Source organism: Sorex fumeus, unplaced genomic scaffold (genome assembly GCF_029834395.1).
Source record: "Sorex fumeus unplaced genomic scaffold, SorFum_2.1 ptg000153l, whole genome shotgun sequence".
In the NCBI taxonomy this organism is placed as follows: Eukaryota; Metazoa; Chordata; class Mammalia; order Eulipotyphla; family Soricidae; genus Sorex; species Sorex fumeus.
Genome location: NW_026606210.1, coordinates 493822 through 509588, shown reverse-complemented (window position 1 = coordinate 509588; position 15767 = coordinate 493822). Strand labels below are relative to the sequence as shown.

The following is a 15767-nucleotide window of genomic DNA, read 5'->3' as shown; positions in this document are numbered from 1 at the left end:
TCTGTACTTCTCGAAATTGAGCAGCAAAAAGGAGTCTGGTGCCCATTTTAGCCTACGTGGGCTGACAGGGGTACCTGCCCTCTGCCCTCCAGCACTAACCCTTTCTCCCTCGCATCTCCCCTCCCACCGCCTCCCCTCTCTGCTCAACCCTGAAGTAGCTCACCCGCTCACCGTTTCCCTTGCTCCTTGGTCGGTGCTGTTGGAGGTCTGGTTCTGGAAGGCATTGCCTTCCTGGCTTGGTGCTTGGGTCACCTGTGCCCTGCCAGAGCATCGAACCGTACTTGGCCCTTGCGCTCTCCCTCCAGCGAAATCTTCCCTAGTACAGCGTGCAGAGCGCTTAGTTTATTTATTTTTATTTTTGGGTCACGCCCGGCAATGCACAGGGGTTATTCCTGGCTCATGCACTCAGGAATTACTCCTGGCGGTGCTCGGGGGACCATATGGGATGCTGGGGATCGAACCCAGGTCGGCCGCGTGCAAGGCAAACGCCCTACCCACTGTGCTATCTCTCTAGCTCCCAGGGCACTTAGTTTAGATGTGGCCAACCGGGTTTCAATCCCCAGCACGGCATAGCGTCCCCTGAGCCCCACCAGGTGTGGCCCCAAAACCAAAGACAAAGAGAAGAAATCTTTTGTTCTTTCTCCACCTTCCTCAGGTTGAAGGGAGCAGGAGACAGCGGTGCCTGGCTCTGCCGAGGGGGTGCTTGTTCCCCCCACGCCTTAGTGCTGAGCCTGCTGTTTTTTGCGGGGTGGTGAGCCAAGCCCAGACTCCAAGGCCAGTGACTAGCTGTGGAGTGTGTGAAGGAGCTTACTGGGGAGCACTGACCCAGGCGCCGCTCTGCCTGCTTTCCAGTCCTGGGCTCCGGTGAAGGCCTCAGCTCTGTCCGGCGGTCAGTGAGTGCCAGCCTGAGTCTGGGGCTCCATGATCTTGGGGCCAACCTGACCTGGCCCCAGACTGCCTGCCTCCTGCTCCCCTCCTTGACACGTCCACCATCGTCCATCCTGGGCTCCGGCTAGCTGAGCCTCTCGGGAGGCTCTGCCCTCTCAGTGCTGGGTTTCCCAGCCATGGGGAAAAGGACCCTCACATCTCTCTTTTTTTTTTTTTTTTGCTTTTTGGGTCACACCCAGCGATGAACAGGGATTAGTCCTGGCTCATGCACTCAGGAATTACTCCTGGCGGTGCTTGGGGGACCCTATGGGATGCTGGGAATCGAACCCGGGTCGGCTGTGTGCAAGGCAAACGCCCTGCCCGCTGTGCTATTGCTCCAGCCCCCCTCAGATCTCTCTTGGCAGCTTCCCACTGCCACTGCACTTGGAGACCTGCAGTCTCTGGTGAGAATGCACTGTCTCCCCGGGGAAAGGCCAGTGGCGAGGGTGCTGCCGTCGGGGGCCAGGGACCAAGAAAGGGTGAGCAGAGCAGCGGGCTCCCCAGCCTGTGACCCAGGACGTTCCCGGCCCGCAGGGAGCCTCTGACCCGTGCTGGGTCTCTGGCTGCGTTTCCCGGTGGCCTCATCCGTTGTTGGCTGCGTCCGGGTCCTGCAGTGCAGCCCTTGGCGGCTGTCGCCTGCCAGCTCCGGCTACTCTGGCTTGGGGCGGTTGATGCTTCTGCGTGTCAGGGGCAGGAGCAAGGGCACCTTCCTTTTCTTCTGGTCCGTGGGTACCTCTGGCGGTGCTCACGGCTTACTCCTGGCTCGATGCTTGGGTCACCTGGGCGCTGCCAGAGCATCTCACGGGACTCGGCTCTTGCACGTGCTCCCCCCAGCCCCTCCTTCCTGTCTCGACCCTCACTCTCTGCCAAAACCCTTTTTTATCTGTGACGGCAGGGCGGAGGCCAGATGCCTGCAACTGCCCTTTGTTCAGGGTCTGTCTGCTGTTCCTGAGCCGTGTCATTTGGCGGGCCACTCTCCTGTCCGTTGTCTGTCCCTGTCCTCTGGGCATCACCGGGCAGAGCTGCGTGCGGGTACCCATGGCTGCCGCACTGGACTGGTGCGGAGCGTCTTTGGCTTCTGGGTCACACTCGGTCGAGCTCAGGGCTGCTCCTCTCTCCGTGCTCAGGTGTCACTCCCAGCTGTGCTTGGCACCGACCTTAGGGTGCCAGGGTTCAAACCCTGGGTCCCACATTCGAAGCATCACGTGGCTGCCGTTGCCCTGTGCTTTCTGCTTGCCTCATCCCTTCCTTGCTACGGAGAAAGGACAGGTCTCGCGTCTCGCCCTTTAGCGCCCCTTTTCAGGGCAGACCATGGGTTTTTATGTTTTCTCTTTTTGAATATCAAGAAGATCTCGTCTCGTGATTTTTTTCCCTTACTAATCGTGTCATTACCCACCTGAGTCTCCTGGTTCTGACTCGAAGCCATCGAGTTAGAAACGGCCGCAGCAGAAGCCCTGGAGCGCGCCACCCCTCCCCCCTTCCGTCCCAGCCCTGCCGTCCCCTGAGTGCGGAAGTGCCGGGCTGCTCGTGCCGTGAGCTTGAGTGGCGCCGCCCTGTAGACACCTGTCTGGTGAGCAGAGCTAGGAAGTGGATTTCGAGCGTCACGAACGGACATTTGTACTGACATTTTCAATACAAATTAAAAATCGGTTTCACTTGGTTCTGATTTTTTTTTTTTAATGGAATCACCCTAAGAGACACAGTTACAAAGTTGCTAATGTTTGGGCTTCATTCATACAATGTTACAACGCCTATCCTTTTAACAGTGTACTTTTCCCATGACCAGTGTCCCCAGTTACCCTCCTGCCCCGGTGCCCTCCCACTATAGCAGGTTCTCTCTCTCTCTCTCTCTCTCTCTCTCTCTCTCTCTCTCTCTCTTCCCCCTCTCTCTTCCCCTCTCCCTCCCTCCCCCCCTTTCTGACATTATTCATTATTGTTTGCAATACAGATACTGACGGGTTATCATGTGTAAGTTCTGATTATTTTAATTTGCTTTTTTTTTTCCCCTTCGGTCACACCCAGCTGTACTCAGGTTTTACTCCTGACTCTGTGCTCAGGGATCATTCCTGGTGGCGTTCAGGAAACCATATGCGGTGCCGGGGATCGAACCAGGGTCGACAATGTGCAAGGCAAGCACCTTAACCTCTCCGTTCTATCTCTCCAGCTCTGCGTCTTTTTCTTTTCCTGAAAAATCCTGATTTTATCTTTAATGCTATTGGCGCGATTATATTTTTCTGCCAAAGTAGAAAACACAGATTGTAAAGGTACTATATTTTAGTCGTACTACTGCTACTGAAACAACTTAGCAAACTCTAAGGTTTGCTTTCATTTTTTCATTGCTTACTCAAGCAATTGCTTACTCAAGCATTGCTTACTCAAGACCTCAAGTTCAGGGATCACTCCTGGTGGGGATCATATAGGATACTGGGGATCAAACCCAGCTTGGCCACATGCATGGCAAGGGCCCTACCCTCTGTGCTATCACTCCAGCCCAGGTTTGCTTTTTTTTTAATGTTTTGTTTTGGGGCCACACCCAGTGATGCTTGGGGTTCATTCCTGGCTCATGGATTGCTCGCTGATAGGGCTCGGGGGACTATATGGGGTGCTAAGGATTGACCTTGGGTCAGCTACATGCAAGGCTAATGTGTTTTATTTATTTTTGTTTATTTATTTGGATTTTTGGGCCACACCCAGTGATACTTGTGTTAATCCTGGCTTTGCATTCAGGAATTACTCTTGGTGGGGGCTCAGGGGACCACATGGGATTCTGGGGATCTAACCTGGGTGGCTACATGCAAGGCAGTGTCCTGCCCACTGTGTCCTCTCTAGCCTGTAAGTGTTTTTAAAGTTCCTTTTGTCCGTAGCATGTGTTCAGCTTGGGGTGGATAAATTGCTGTGGTGGTGTTGTTTTGGGGTTACGCCTGGCTGCAGGGGAGACCATCTGTGGCACTAGGGATCAGACCAGTGCCTTCACGGGCCCTGTTCTGTCTCTCTGGCCCAGGACAGTAGGCTCTTAGGTCAGAACACATCCCAGGGTGAGGATATACTTTATTTTTCCAGCTAGTGGAAATAGCTCTCTGACCAGCTGCCTCTCCTTTTCAGGCGTTTCAATAGCTCGGTAAAAAGTGTGGCCTAAGCCCCGGGAGATTTGGGTCTGGGGTCCGCCCCTCCTCACTGCCACCCTCCAGTCTGAGGCCACAAGCAGTGATTCCTCCTTCCTTTCAGGCTGCCCGCCTTTGTCTTGTCAGCGTGTCCTGGGTGGCGCTGTGTGGCACAGATGGCAGTGCAGAGGGCCAGGCTGGTTCTGGTCAGAGTGTCCCACTCGCTTGCAGTGGCTGTGTTGTTATATATTCCCGGTGGCTAATTTCCTTTTCTTTGGACCCAGAGGTTCTTCCAAGTGATACCTAAGAGGTCGGAAGACCCCACTGGTGGTTCAGCCAGCCAGGCCAGCGGATCAGTGTGAGGGTCTGAGGAAGCGGTACTGTGCAGGCCCAGTGATGCTGGGTCCCAGGCTGCTGCAGCAGTGCTGGAGGCTTCTAGAGCCAGTCTGTGGTGCCAAGAATCAACCCGGAGTTGAGCTCCTGCATGGCCTGGGCCCTAACTGCTGCACTATCCAACCCCCCAGTCTACTACTTACTTACTGTTTGGGGACCATATTCGGTGATGCTTGGGGCTTACTCCTCGCTTAGTGCTCAGTGGTCATTCCTGGCAGCACTCATAAGACCAAAAACGGTACCAGGATTGTAACAGGATTGACTGCATGCAAGGCAAGTGCCCTACCCACTGTACTCTCTCTTTGGCCCTGAATATTTTTGGCGGGGAGTGCACCAACACCCATTGATGCTCAGAGGTGACTCCCAGTGATTCCTGCACTCAGGAATCACTACTGGGCAAAGTTTGGGGGACCAAATGAGACGTCAGGGATCAAACCCTGGTTGGTCACTTGGAAGGCAAGCACCCTACCCCTGAACTATCTCTGCGGATCCCAGGTTTTTATTTTCAAACTAATTTTGTTTGCTAGAGAACATACTTGGAGCCAAGGGATCACTGCTCCAGAGACCTCGGGCTGCTCTGAATAGGCACCTCATCGTCCAAGGCCAGAGTGTCGTCTCCAAACTTTGAGGTGAGGCGTTAAGACCTATTTGTTCTTCTCCTATAATATGTAAGATTTTCAAAGTGGCCCAGGAACATTGTCAACTTCTAAGATTGGAGCAAAAGGCGGCATTACTTGTGAGGGGACCGGGGCCACTCCTGGTGCTCTTCACACTCCTGGGCGTGTGCCTCAGGGTGCTCAGCGGCCCCCAGAGCTCTACCTGGAGGTCCTGGGGTGTGGCGAGCAGTGCCAGGGATCACACTCGGGGCCTCACACACGCCGGGCATGTGCTCTGCCACTTGAGCCGTCTCCCTGAGCTCAGAATCTTTTTATGATTTGGAGACCGAAGTTGACTTGCTTTTCCTTTAAATTGCTGAAATCGAGGGGAAATGACTTAATTCGGGAGTGGCCTGTTGAGAGCAGATGGCAGCGTTTTCTAAGATGGACATTTATTGCTCTTTCCGGCAATCAGATTCGTGCAGAAGTCGCTGGGCAGTAGGGAAGTCAGAACACCCCGTGAGCGACCGTCTCCGGGACCCTTCCCGCCATTGCCATGTGGGGCTTGGGGACGCCCTTCTCCTGCTTCAGGGCCTTGGTTCAGTGCACCTGCCCCAGGAGTCAGAGGACAGCTCTCGGGCACAGGCGTGGCATGGTCGAGAAGGCAGCCTCTGGCCCCACTGCCAGCTCCCGTGCCACACCCGCCATCCTCACCCGCATCTCCTGGCTCGCCCTGCTCTCGAACTTGTCCACTCTGGGTCCACAGGTGGCCCCACCACGTGCTGTGTTCTTCCTCGGTCGCCTCTTGTCCACCCTGACACTTGCTGACTGCAATGACGTGGATTTCTAGTGCATGAACCGTTGTTGGGTGTCTCTCATTAGCAGCTGTTCTAACACACACACACACACACACACACACACACCCGTACACCCGTGGATGCTTGTGGACATCTCACGGTGGTCTCTGCCTTTCTGTTGACTATTTCTGTGCATGTGCGTGCAAATGAACCCCACCCAGAGCTCACCCTGCCTTTCACCCTCCCACTGCCCCGGTCCTGGGGCCACTTTCTGTTCTGGCTAACTGCCTCGACTGTTCTTTCCACTTGGGTTTCACCTCTGCCCTGTAATATGAGGGTGCACCTTGGGGTGTCTTTAAAGGCCCGTAGTCTGCCTGCCACGTCAAGTTCTTGATCTGTTCTTAAATTGATGATTTGTGGCGCCAGGGATGGAATTAAGGCCTTCCGTATGCCAGGGAAGTGTTCTGCTTTTGCTCAGCTACATCCCTGGCCCCGTGTGTATTTTGCTTTTCGTTATTCTTTTTGCTTTTGAGATAGCCACGCCAGGCTGTGCTCAGCGACTACTCCTGGCTTTGTGCTCACGGTCGCTGGTGGTGCTTGGTTGACCCCACGTGGTACCGGGAAGTGAACCAGGAGCAGCATGCCGGGCCAGCACTCCCTCCCTTTCGCCCCAGGTTGAACCTCAGGATCAGTTTTCTAAATGGCCCCTGCTGCTACTCCTGTGCTTGCCTTTGGCGTTGATGTCCGGGCAACTGCCGATCCTCAGTGTTTGGGGTCTCTTGCTGCAAGAGGGGCACTGCCTGGGGAGTAGGCCTGTCCTTCCTGTCTCGGACTCCAGGTGTGCTGCTGGGGCCGCCGGGTGGTTGCAGTGGGTTCTGGCCGGCTGAGTGTCACCCACCAGGCTCCCCCCCCCCCCCCCCCCCCGGGTCCTGACCTTCCCTGAGCTGGAGTGAGCGGACTGAGGAATGAACAAATGAATCTTGTGTTTGGTGATGGTAGAAATAGTTGAGGCTGAATTAAGAAGCTTGATGATTCTTGGGCCAGAGCAGTAGTACAACAGGTAGGGCGCTTGCCTGTAGACAGCTGACCCAGATTCAATCCCCAATACCATATGTGATCCCCCAAACCTGCCAGGAGTGATCCCTGCACAAAGAGCCAGGAGTCAGCCTTTAGCATCGCCAGGTATGACCCAAAACCTCAGTAACAGAAAGAAGTTTGATGATACTTGTGTGACCAGAAATTCGCTGTAGGAACAAAGTCTAGTTATTGAGATAGTGAAGGCATTACTAACCTCAAAGTATATAGCAAAAAGAATGAATTCTTTTCTGTTTAACCAGTTTTCTTGTTTCTCCGTATTTGGACCACACCCAGCTATGTTCAGGGGTTATTCCTGGCTCTGCACGCAGAAATGACTCCTGGTGGTTCTTGGGAGACTGTTGGATGCTAGGGATTGAACCCGGGCCTGCACACGCAAGGCAAATGCCCTGCTGACTCTGTTATCGATCCAGCTGCAGGCAATGAATTCTTAGGACATCACTTTGCCTGTGGCCAAGTTGAATTTGCTTTTTGTCATTTCCTGTCATTTCTTTGTCAGACCTGCCAACCATATAAAGCGCACAGAGCATTGCTGGGCATGGCCCGAAACGCAGACCAAGGGGACAGTGGGTGTTTCTTTTATTTTCTGGGAGAGTCTGTGTTTCCTCAGTATCTGATAGAGTTTACCAGTGAAGCTGATGGCCTGGAGCTTCCATTACGGCAAGGTCTGGTTGTTTCTTGGTGTGCCAGGGATGGAAGCCAGAGCTCACGCCTGTGAGACCTGTGCCGTACTGTTGAGGCACATCCCTGACGACTGATGCAGTCAGTTGGATTTTTTTAAATTTCTTTTTGGGTCACACCCAGCAATGTACAGAGGCTACGCCTGGCTCATGAGCTCAGGAATCACTCCTGGCTCAGCTCAGGGGACCCTATGGGATGCTGGGAATCGAACCCGGGCCGGCCGCGTGCAAGGCAAACGCCCTCCCCGCTGTGCTGTCGCTCCAGCCCCTCAGTTGGATTTTCCAGACATGGCCTTCAGGCGCGCTCTCGTGTGGTGCCTCGTGAGTGCCTCCGAGGAGCGTGTCCGTTTCCTCTGCCCCCCGGAGTTCCTGCATTTCCTCTCATGGTGGCTCTGTCCCTCCCTTGTTCTTTCCCGGCACTGGTCATTTCTGTAGGAGCCACTCGTGGAGACCTGAGGGGCCGTGCTGGGGGCAGTGCCGTGAGGAGCCACACGTGTGCCGGTGTGGGCCCAGCTCTGGAGGCGTCTCCGTTCAGGCGTTGTCGCTACTTCACACATTTTATTGCTCTTGTTTTTTTCTTTTTGGCTTTTCTTTGGGGGGGGCACACCCAGCGATGCACAGGGGTTACTCCTGGCTTGGCTTTGCACCCAGGAGTTATTCCTGGCAGTGCTCAGGAGACCGTAAGTGATATTGGGAATCAAACCCAGTCGGCCGCGTGCAAGGCAAACGCCCTCCCCACTGTACTATCGCTCCAGCCCCTGTATTGCTCTTGTTAAAGAACCAGTAATGACTGGTCTCGCTGGTCCCCCACGCCCCCTTCCCCCATTGAATTGTTTTTGCCGTTTTGGTGGGGGGACGGGGGAATGCCACACGTGGCGCTACTCGGGGTTCACTCCTGGCAGGGGTTGGGGGACCATTTGTGGTGCCGGGGGCTCTGTGCAAGGCAAGCGCCTTACCCCTGTTCTGTCTCTCAGTCCCCTGGTTTTGTCTTTCGCTGTATTTTCTTTTCCATCCATTTATGTGGGATAAAATTTTCTTTCGTTTGAAGTTTTTTTTTTGCCTCCTGTGACTCCATTCCTGTGTGTTTGTTTTGGATAGCCACACCCAGCGATGCCGGGGTCACTCCTGGCCGAGCCCAGCAGACCATACTGAATACTGGGGACCAAACCTCGGTCCACTGATACAAGGCAGGCGCTTTACTGCTGTATCTCCTCAGCTCCTCCCTGTGACTCAATATAGAAATGTATTTTAGGGGCCAGAGCAAATAGCACAGCGGGCAGGGCGTTTGCCTTGCATGCGGCCGGCCCGAATTCCATCCCCGGCATCCCATATGGTTCCCTGAGCACCACCAGGAGTAGTTCCTGAGTGCAGAGCCAGGTGTGACCCACCCCACCCTGATCCCCGCCAAAGAAAAGAAAAAGTATTCAGAATGATTTGGGTGCCATTTTCCAGGTGCCAACACGTTGCGAATTTCTCTTCAGCTCCCCTGTTGTCCGAGACCGTGCTTTGTGGCTTCAGTCCTTTCCATTCCAGAGCTCTGCTTAGTTAGATCCAGGAATGTCGTGTCTTAGGACAGCTCCGTGACTCCATGGCAGTGGCACCTGCCGGCCTCGCTCCTGGTGGCCCCTTGCCTTAGTGTCAGTGCTCGGTCTTGGATTGAGGCGGTAACTTTCTCTCCGCGTGTTTGGCTGGGCCATTTGGACTCTGACTGAGAGCATGCCGACCCAGTCATCCTCTCGCTCTCAGAGATGCCCTGGTGTGCTGGGGTCTGGGGAGGCTCTCGGAGCCATGCAGGTCGGCTGGGGTCTTGGAGCTGCCCTGTGGTCACCAGGCACCCAGCTGGCCGAGGGACCGGCAGCGACCCTACCAGCTGCCTGAGAGCAGCAGGTGACCTAGCCAGGTACCATCCAGGACTGCCCTGCTGCTCATGTGCCAGCAGGGGAAGCCACTGCCCCTGTTCCTCACTGGGTCTGGAAAAAGGCCACGTGGCTGGCACTGTCTGCAGCAGGGCCGGATGGAGATGGGTTGGCATGAAGGGCAGTGGAGGCCCGTGGTCAGCCCCTCTTCCCTCCTTCCACAGGCAGGGAGCGTTCCCGAGAGGGCCTGGCCCTGCGCACCTTCTCTGACTTGCCACTAGGAGGAAGGACTCCGTTGTGATCCCTTTTTGTCTGTGTCTGTGTCGAACATTTCCTAGCTTAGCTGGAAGGTTCCCAGTTCCTATTTTCTGTCTCCATTTTCACACCAAAGCACAGTGAAAATGTAGCTGAGGTTATCGGCCTGGGTTTCCCTGAGGAGCCTGCGGGGCGAGGGCAGAGATGCGGGCCCGGACCAAGCTCTGAGCCGGGTCTGGGTTTCCGTACGCTCTTCCCGCGAGTCTCCTCTTAGCTCTCCTCATTTCACATGCAGGGCACCTTCAACGTATAAGTAGGTCGCCAGAAGAGCCAGGGGCACATTTTCCGACTCAGCGTCCCAGGATGAGTTTCTCTCTGTCAGCTGTAGGACAGCAGAGGTTTAGGCAGAATGGGGTGTTTTGTTGGGTTTTTTTTTTTTGTCTTTTTGGGTCACACCCGGCGACGCACAGGGGTTCCTCCTGGTTCTGCATTCAGTCAGGAATCACCCCTGGCGGTGCTCAGGGGAGACCCTATGGGATGCTGGGAGTTGAACCCTGGTTGGCCACGTGCAAGGCCAACGCCCTCCCCGCTGTGCTGTTGCTCCAGCCCCTAGGCACGATGTCGATTCAGCGCTTAACCTGCCGTCTCTCTCTGGACAGTGTCCGCGACTCGTCATGTGCTCGCCAGGACAGCAGCCAGTCTCAGCTTGAGGACAAGCCCCGCGGCGTGACCGTGTCTGCACTGGAGCGGGTTGCGGAGCTCCCGGACAGGCCGTGCCTGTGATGCGATGCCAGGGTGTCACTGGTGCTGGCGGGCAGTGAGACGCGTGCGTGGCCGGATTCGTAAACACCCCGAGAGATAGAGCTGTTCGCAGAAACTGAAGCCCCGGCACGTCTGGACCCGATTGTCCCACTCCAGGAGATGGCCGCGAAGTAGAGTAGTTATGGTCAGCCATGGAGAGTGACCCAGAAACTGGTCCCAGAGAGGGTCGTGGCTTTCTGTCCGATCAGGTCCGCTTTAAAGTCGAAGAGGAAGATGACGACGGGATTCCCGACCACGGTCTGGGCGGGGGGGGCTTCAAGCAGGAACCCGAGGGCGGGGGCGCCCAGGCCGACAGCGGCGATGAGCAGCTGGAGGCCCGGGGCCCGAGCCAGAGCTGCGCGGCCCCCGGGACGCGCGCGTGCCCCGACGGCGAGGACGACTGCGGGGCCCTCTTCTCCCAGTACAGCAGCACCCTGTACGACGTGGCCATGGAGGCCGTGGCCCAGAGCCTGCTCGCGGGCCGCGGCGCCGGCTCCAGGAAGAAGTCGCCGGCCTGGAAGCACTTCTTCATCTCGCCCCGGGACAGCACGAAGGCCATCTGCATGTACTGCATGAAGGAGTTCAGCCGGGGCAAGAACGAGAAGGACCTGAGCACCAGCTGCCTCATGAGGCACGTCAGGCGCGCGCACCCCACGGTGCTCATCCCGGAGAACGGGAGCATGGCGGCCCTCGCCTCCTTCGCGGCGCCCTCGCTGCTGCTCCCGCCCCAGCCCGCCGACGGCGGCGACCTGAGCCCCCTCCTCTCCCCCGTCAAGCTTGCCCCCCAGGTGGCGTCCAAGGTCCCCTCCCCCGACCGGATGGCGGAGGAGACCGTGTCCGTGGTCTCTTCGGACGACGTCTCCCCCGACGTGCCCCTCTCCGACAAGTACGGCCGGGAGGAGGCCCTGGGGGGCCCTTCTGTGCCCCTCCCCGCGCTCCATTACGAAGAGGCCCTGGAGAACGGGGCCGAGAGGAGCCTCCCCGTGCCCAAGAGTGCGGCCGGCTCCCGCCGGCGCTCCGCGGTGTGGAAGCACTTCTACCTGTCCCCCCTGGACAGCTCCAAGGCCGTGTGCATCCACTGCATGAACGAGTTCAGCCGCGGCAAGAACGGCAAGGACCTGGGCACCAGCTGCCTCATCCGCCACATGTGGCGCGCCCACCGCTCCATCGTGCTGCAGGAGAACGGGGGCGGCCCCGGCATCCCGCCCCTGCACTCCACGCCCCCCACGCTGCTGCCCGCCCTGCCGCCCCCCGACACGGAGCCCAGCTCTGTGGCGTCGTCCCCGGGGAAGCTGATCCCAGAGTCCCCCTCGGCGTCGTCCTCCCCCGACCGGCTGCCCGAGGACCCGCAGTCGCACCTGACCCCCGGGGAGGCGCTGCTGGAGGACGTGGACGGGCTCGGGGAGGCGGCCCTGCTGTCGTCCCCGGAGAGGCGGCGGGTGGCCGGGCCGAGCCCTCGGCTGCCCGGCTCCGGCGCCGTGTTCCAGCAGAACAAACGGGTCATGAAGAGGCTCAAGTCCGAGGTCTGGCATCACTTCTCGCTGGCGCCCATGGACAGCCTCAAGGCCGTGTGCAGGTACTGCGGCTGCATTATCAGTCGGGGGAAGAAGGGGGACGTGGGCACCAGCTGTCTGATGAGACACCTGTCCAGGCGCCACCCTCAAGTTGTCGGGAGCCAGAAGGGTTTTCTGGGGGCCAGCTTGGCCAGTTCTCCGTATGCTACTCTGGCATCGGCAGAAAGTTCCTCCAGACTAACTGCCCTGCCAGCCGTGGTCACAAAAAATAATCCGGTTGTGTTTCCTGTCAACAGCAAAAAGACCTCAAAGTTGTGGAATCATTTCTCCATCTGCTCCGCAGACCCCACGAAAGTGGTGTGCCTGCACTGCGGCCGGACCATCAGCCGGGGCAAGAAGCCGACCAACCTGGGCACCAGCTGCCTCCTGAGACACCTGCAGCGGTTCCACGGCAGCGTGCTGAAGTCCGACGGCCCCGCGAGCGCCCGGCCCTCCTCCCCGGTGCTCCCCGGCCCCCTGGGCACCGAGGGGCCGGGAGCGTCCTCCTTCCACGCCGCCGCCGCCACCACCGAAAAGTTTTACGACTCTCACCCCGTTGCCAAAAAGATCACGAGTCTCGTGGCCGAGATGATCGCCCTTGACCTCCAGCCCTACTCCCTGGTGGACAGCGTGGGCTTCAGCAGGCTGCTCGGCTACCTGAACCCGCAGTACTCCCTGCCCTCCCCCGCCTACTTCTCCAGGACCGCCATCCCCGGCATGTACGACAGCGTGAGGCAGATCGTGCTGGCCCGCCTGAAGGAGGCCGAGGGCGGCGTGGTCCACTTCACCGCGGGGGTGTGGATGAGCAGCCAGACCCGGGAGTACCTGACGCTCACCGCCCACTGGGTCACCTTCGAGGCCTCCGCCCGGCCCCACTGCGAGGACCACCACGGCTCGGCCCTGCTCGGCGTGTCCCGGGTCGACTGTGACTGCAGCGGCAACAGCGTCCAGAAGCAGCTGGAGTGCTGGTGGGAGGCGTGGGTGACGGCCCCCGGCCTGCAGCTCGGCCTCACCGTGACCGACAACGCCAGCGTGGGCCGGACGCTGAGCGAGGGCGAGCGCGCCAGCGTGCCGTGCTTCAGCCACACCGTCAGCCTCATCGTGGGCGAGGCCCTCAAGAGCCAGCGGATGGTGCAGAACCTGCTGAGCATCGCCCGGAAGATCTGCGAGCGGGTGCACCGCTCGCCCCGCGCCAAGGAGAAGCTGGCCGAGCTGCAGAGGGAGTTCGAGCTGCCCCAGCACCACCTCATTCAGGACGTGCCCTCCAGGTGGAACACGTCCTTCCGCATGCTGGAGCGGCTCGTGGAGCAGAAGCGGGCGGTCAACGAGCTGTCGGTCGAGTGCGGCTTCCGCGAGCTCGTCAGCTGCGACCAGTGGGCCGTCATGCAGTCCGTGTGCCACGCCCTGAAGCCCTTCGACGCGGCCAGCCGCGAGATGAGCGCCCCCGCGTCCACGCTCAGCCAGGTCATCCCCATGATCCACATCCTCAGCAGGAAGGTCGAGATGCTCTTCGAGGAGACCATGGGCATCGACACCATGCTCAAGGCCCTGAAGGAGGCCGTGGTGAGCCGCCTGGCCGCCACCCTGCGCGACCCCAGGTACATCTTCGCCACGCTGCTCGACCCCCGCTACAAGGCCTCGCTGTTCTCCGAGGAGGAGGCCGAGCAGTACCGGCAGGATCTAATCAGGGAACTCGAAATGCTGAATTCTACCTCAGACCACATGCCTGTCCGCAACGGGCACGACCCGGGGGCCCCGCCCCAGGGCCCCTCGGGCGAGGAGAGCCTGTGGTCCCTCGTCGCCACGGTGAAGAAGCCGGGCCCGCTGGACAAGGCCCCGGTGCCCGAGGACATGGTGCTGGCCTACCTGGCGGAGGAGGTGCTGGAGCACAGCTGCGACCCCCTCACCTACTGGAACCTGAAGAGGGCGGCCTGGCCCGGCCTCTCCACGCTGGCCGTCCGCTTTCTGGGCTGCCCCCCGAGCATCGTCCCTTCGGAAAAGCTCTTTGACACACCCTCGGAGCACGGCGGCTTCGGCCCGTCCAGGCTCACGATGGAACACTTTGAAAAACTCGTCTTTCTGAAAGTGAATCTCCCCTTAATCTACTTCCAGTACTGACTCTCCGACGGAGCCGCCGCGCTGGAAGTTCCGGTGCTCGGGAGGCACCAGCCTGGTCACTCAGGGCCACGGGGGCCGCTCGCCCAGCCGCTGCAGCATCTGCTTGTGCCTTATTCCTGTGGCCGGGCCCCCTGGCCTCCCCGCGTGCGCTCGCGCACGTCCACTAGAGACGGCCTGTTACGTCAGTTATGAAATGCGATGATCAGGTTCTGGTTCCTAACTGTCGAGTTTTTTAAAAGTTGAGGGTTAGGGTTTGCTGTACTAGAGTGGCAGAGAAGACGTGAGCAGTTTTGTTCTGTAGGCTTTTTATTCCGATTATGTAAAACCCTCGAATCAGGTACTGTATTTTACTTAAAATCGCTTTAATTGCAACCAAGCAGCCTTGGCAGCTGTGGAATGAAATCTGTAAATAGGAGGTGGAGTCCAAGCCATCCTGACTCAGCAGCGTGGAGCTGCAGGCACCTAGCGTGCCGAGGACAGAATATTCCAGAAGGGAACTGTTTACTCCCACAGGGACGTGGCATTCGAAGACAGACCTGCGATCCCACGGCGGGCCCCAGAACGCCCGTTCCGGGGCGAGTCGGGAAGGAGCATTTCCCCGTTTCCTGTTTCGCATTCAGGTTTTCCGTGGTCAGTGAGCTCAGAGAATCCCACCCTGGGTCGCGGCCCCTGTGATGCAGGTTCTCCAGCCAGCAGGGCGCGTCACGCAGTCCCAGTCCCATGGGTCAGTGGCCAAGCCCCTGGCTCTGTGTCTCTCCACTGTGAAGCCAGCTTCTGAGTCGTGTGCCCTCGCCCCCAGTTTGATCACGGCCCTGGACCGGAGGCTTTCTCCACGGGGTGGCTGCTTCGGCGGGACGAGGGCAGCACCCTCACCGTCCAAGGGCAGCTGTAGATGTTGGACCTTTTTTTTTTTTTAAACTAGGGAAGATCCAGCCATCTTCTGGGATAGCTTAGAATCCCAAGGATATCAAAAATGAAGTATCCCTGTCAGATTCGTGTAACAACAGCCCGTCTTCAGTTTCATCTAGGGAAGGGTTTGTTGTCCCATTTCAAAACCAGTTAAATATCCCAGGTGAAACGAGTCACTTTTGCCTGTGACCTTTTAGAAAAGTTTTGGTAAAATACTGTATTATTAATCTGAACTTGAGTGTATTTATAAATGGTGAACACAGTTTCTGAAATTAAACTTTTTATTTGTCATTTTCTACTGCTGAGGACGTGGGCTTTCTGTTCTGAGGCCGGTGAGCAGCCGTGCTCTTTGGGGCCTGCCCGCCCGTCGGCCCCACGTGTGCGCATCATTCGGGGTTTCGCCTTCTGGAGCTGACGTGACTCACAGTCTGGGCTGGCTGTTCCATGCCTCCTTTTCAGAGCCCAGGATCAGCTTCAGGAGCTAGTCGTTTCCACGTGTGAACGAAGAGTTAAGTCCCTTCCCTTCCCCTTCTGATGTGGAGGCCGCAGTGGTGTCGGCCTGAGCCTCGCCAAGAACGACCAAGGCCAGGTAGCACTCAAGGCGGAGGGCGGGGGGGAGGGGTGAGAGGTCTGGGACTCACTGCTGGGCTGGGCACAGGGCCGGGCAGCCCAACAGCCATGTCTGT

The 15767-nt window shown here is 58.0% G+C and overlaps 1 protein-coding gene across 1 annotated transcript; it reads left to right on the top strand.

Annotated features, from left to right (window-relative positions):
- The first annotated feature begins 10429 nt into the window (after positions 1–10429).
- On the top strand, positions 10430–14181 carry ZBED4 (zinc finger BED-type containing 4). Its single transcript, XM_056107081.1, has one exon. The coding sequence runs from the start codon at positions 10654–10656 to the stop codon at positions 14170–14172; it is 3519 nt and encodes a 1172-aa protein (XP_055963056.1). The 5' UTR covers positions 10430–10653; the 3' UTR covers positions 14173–14181.
- The last annotated feature ends 1586 nt before the right edge of the window (positions 14182–15767 follow it).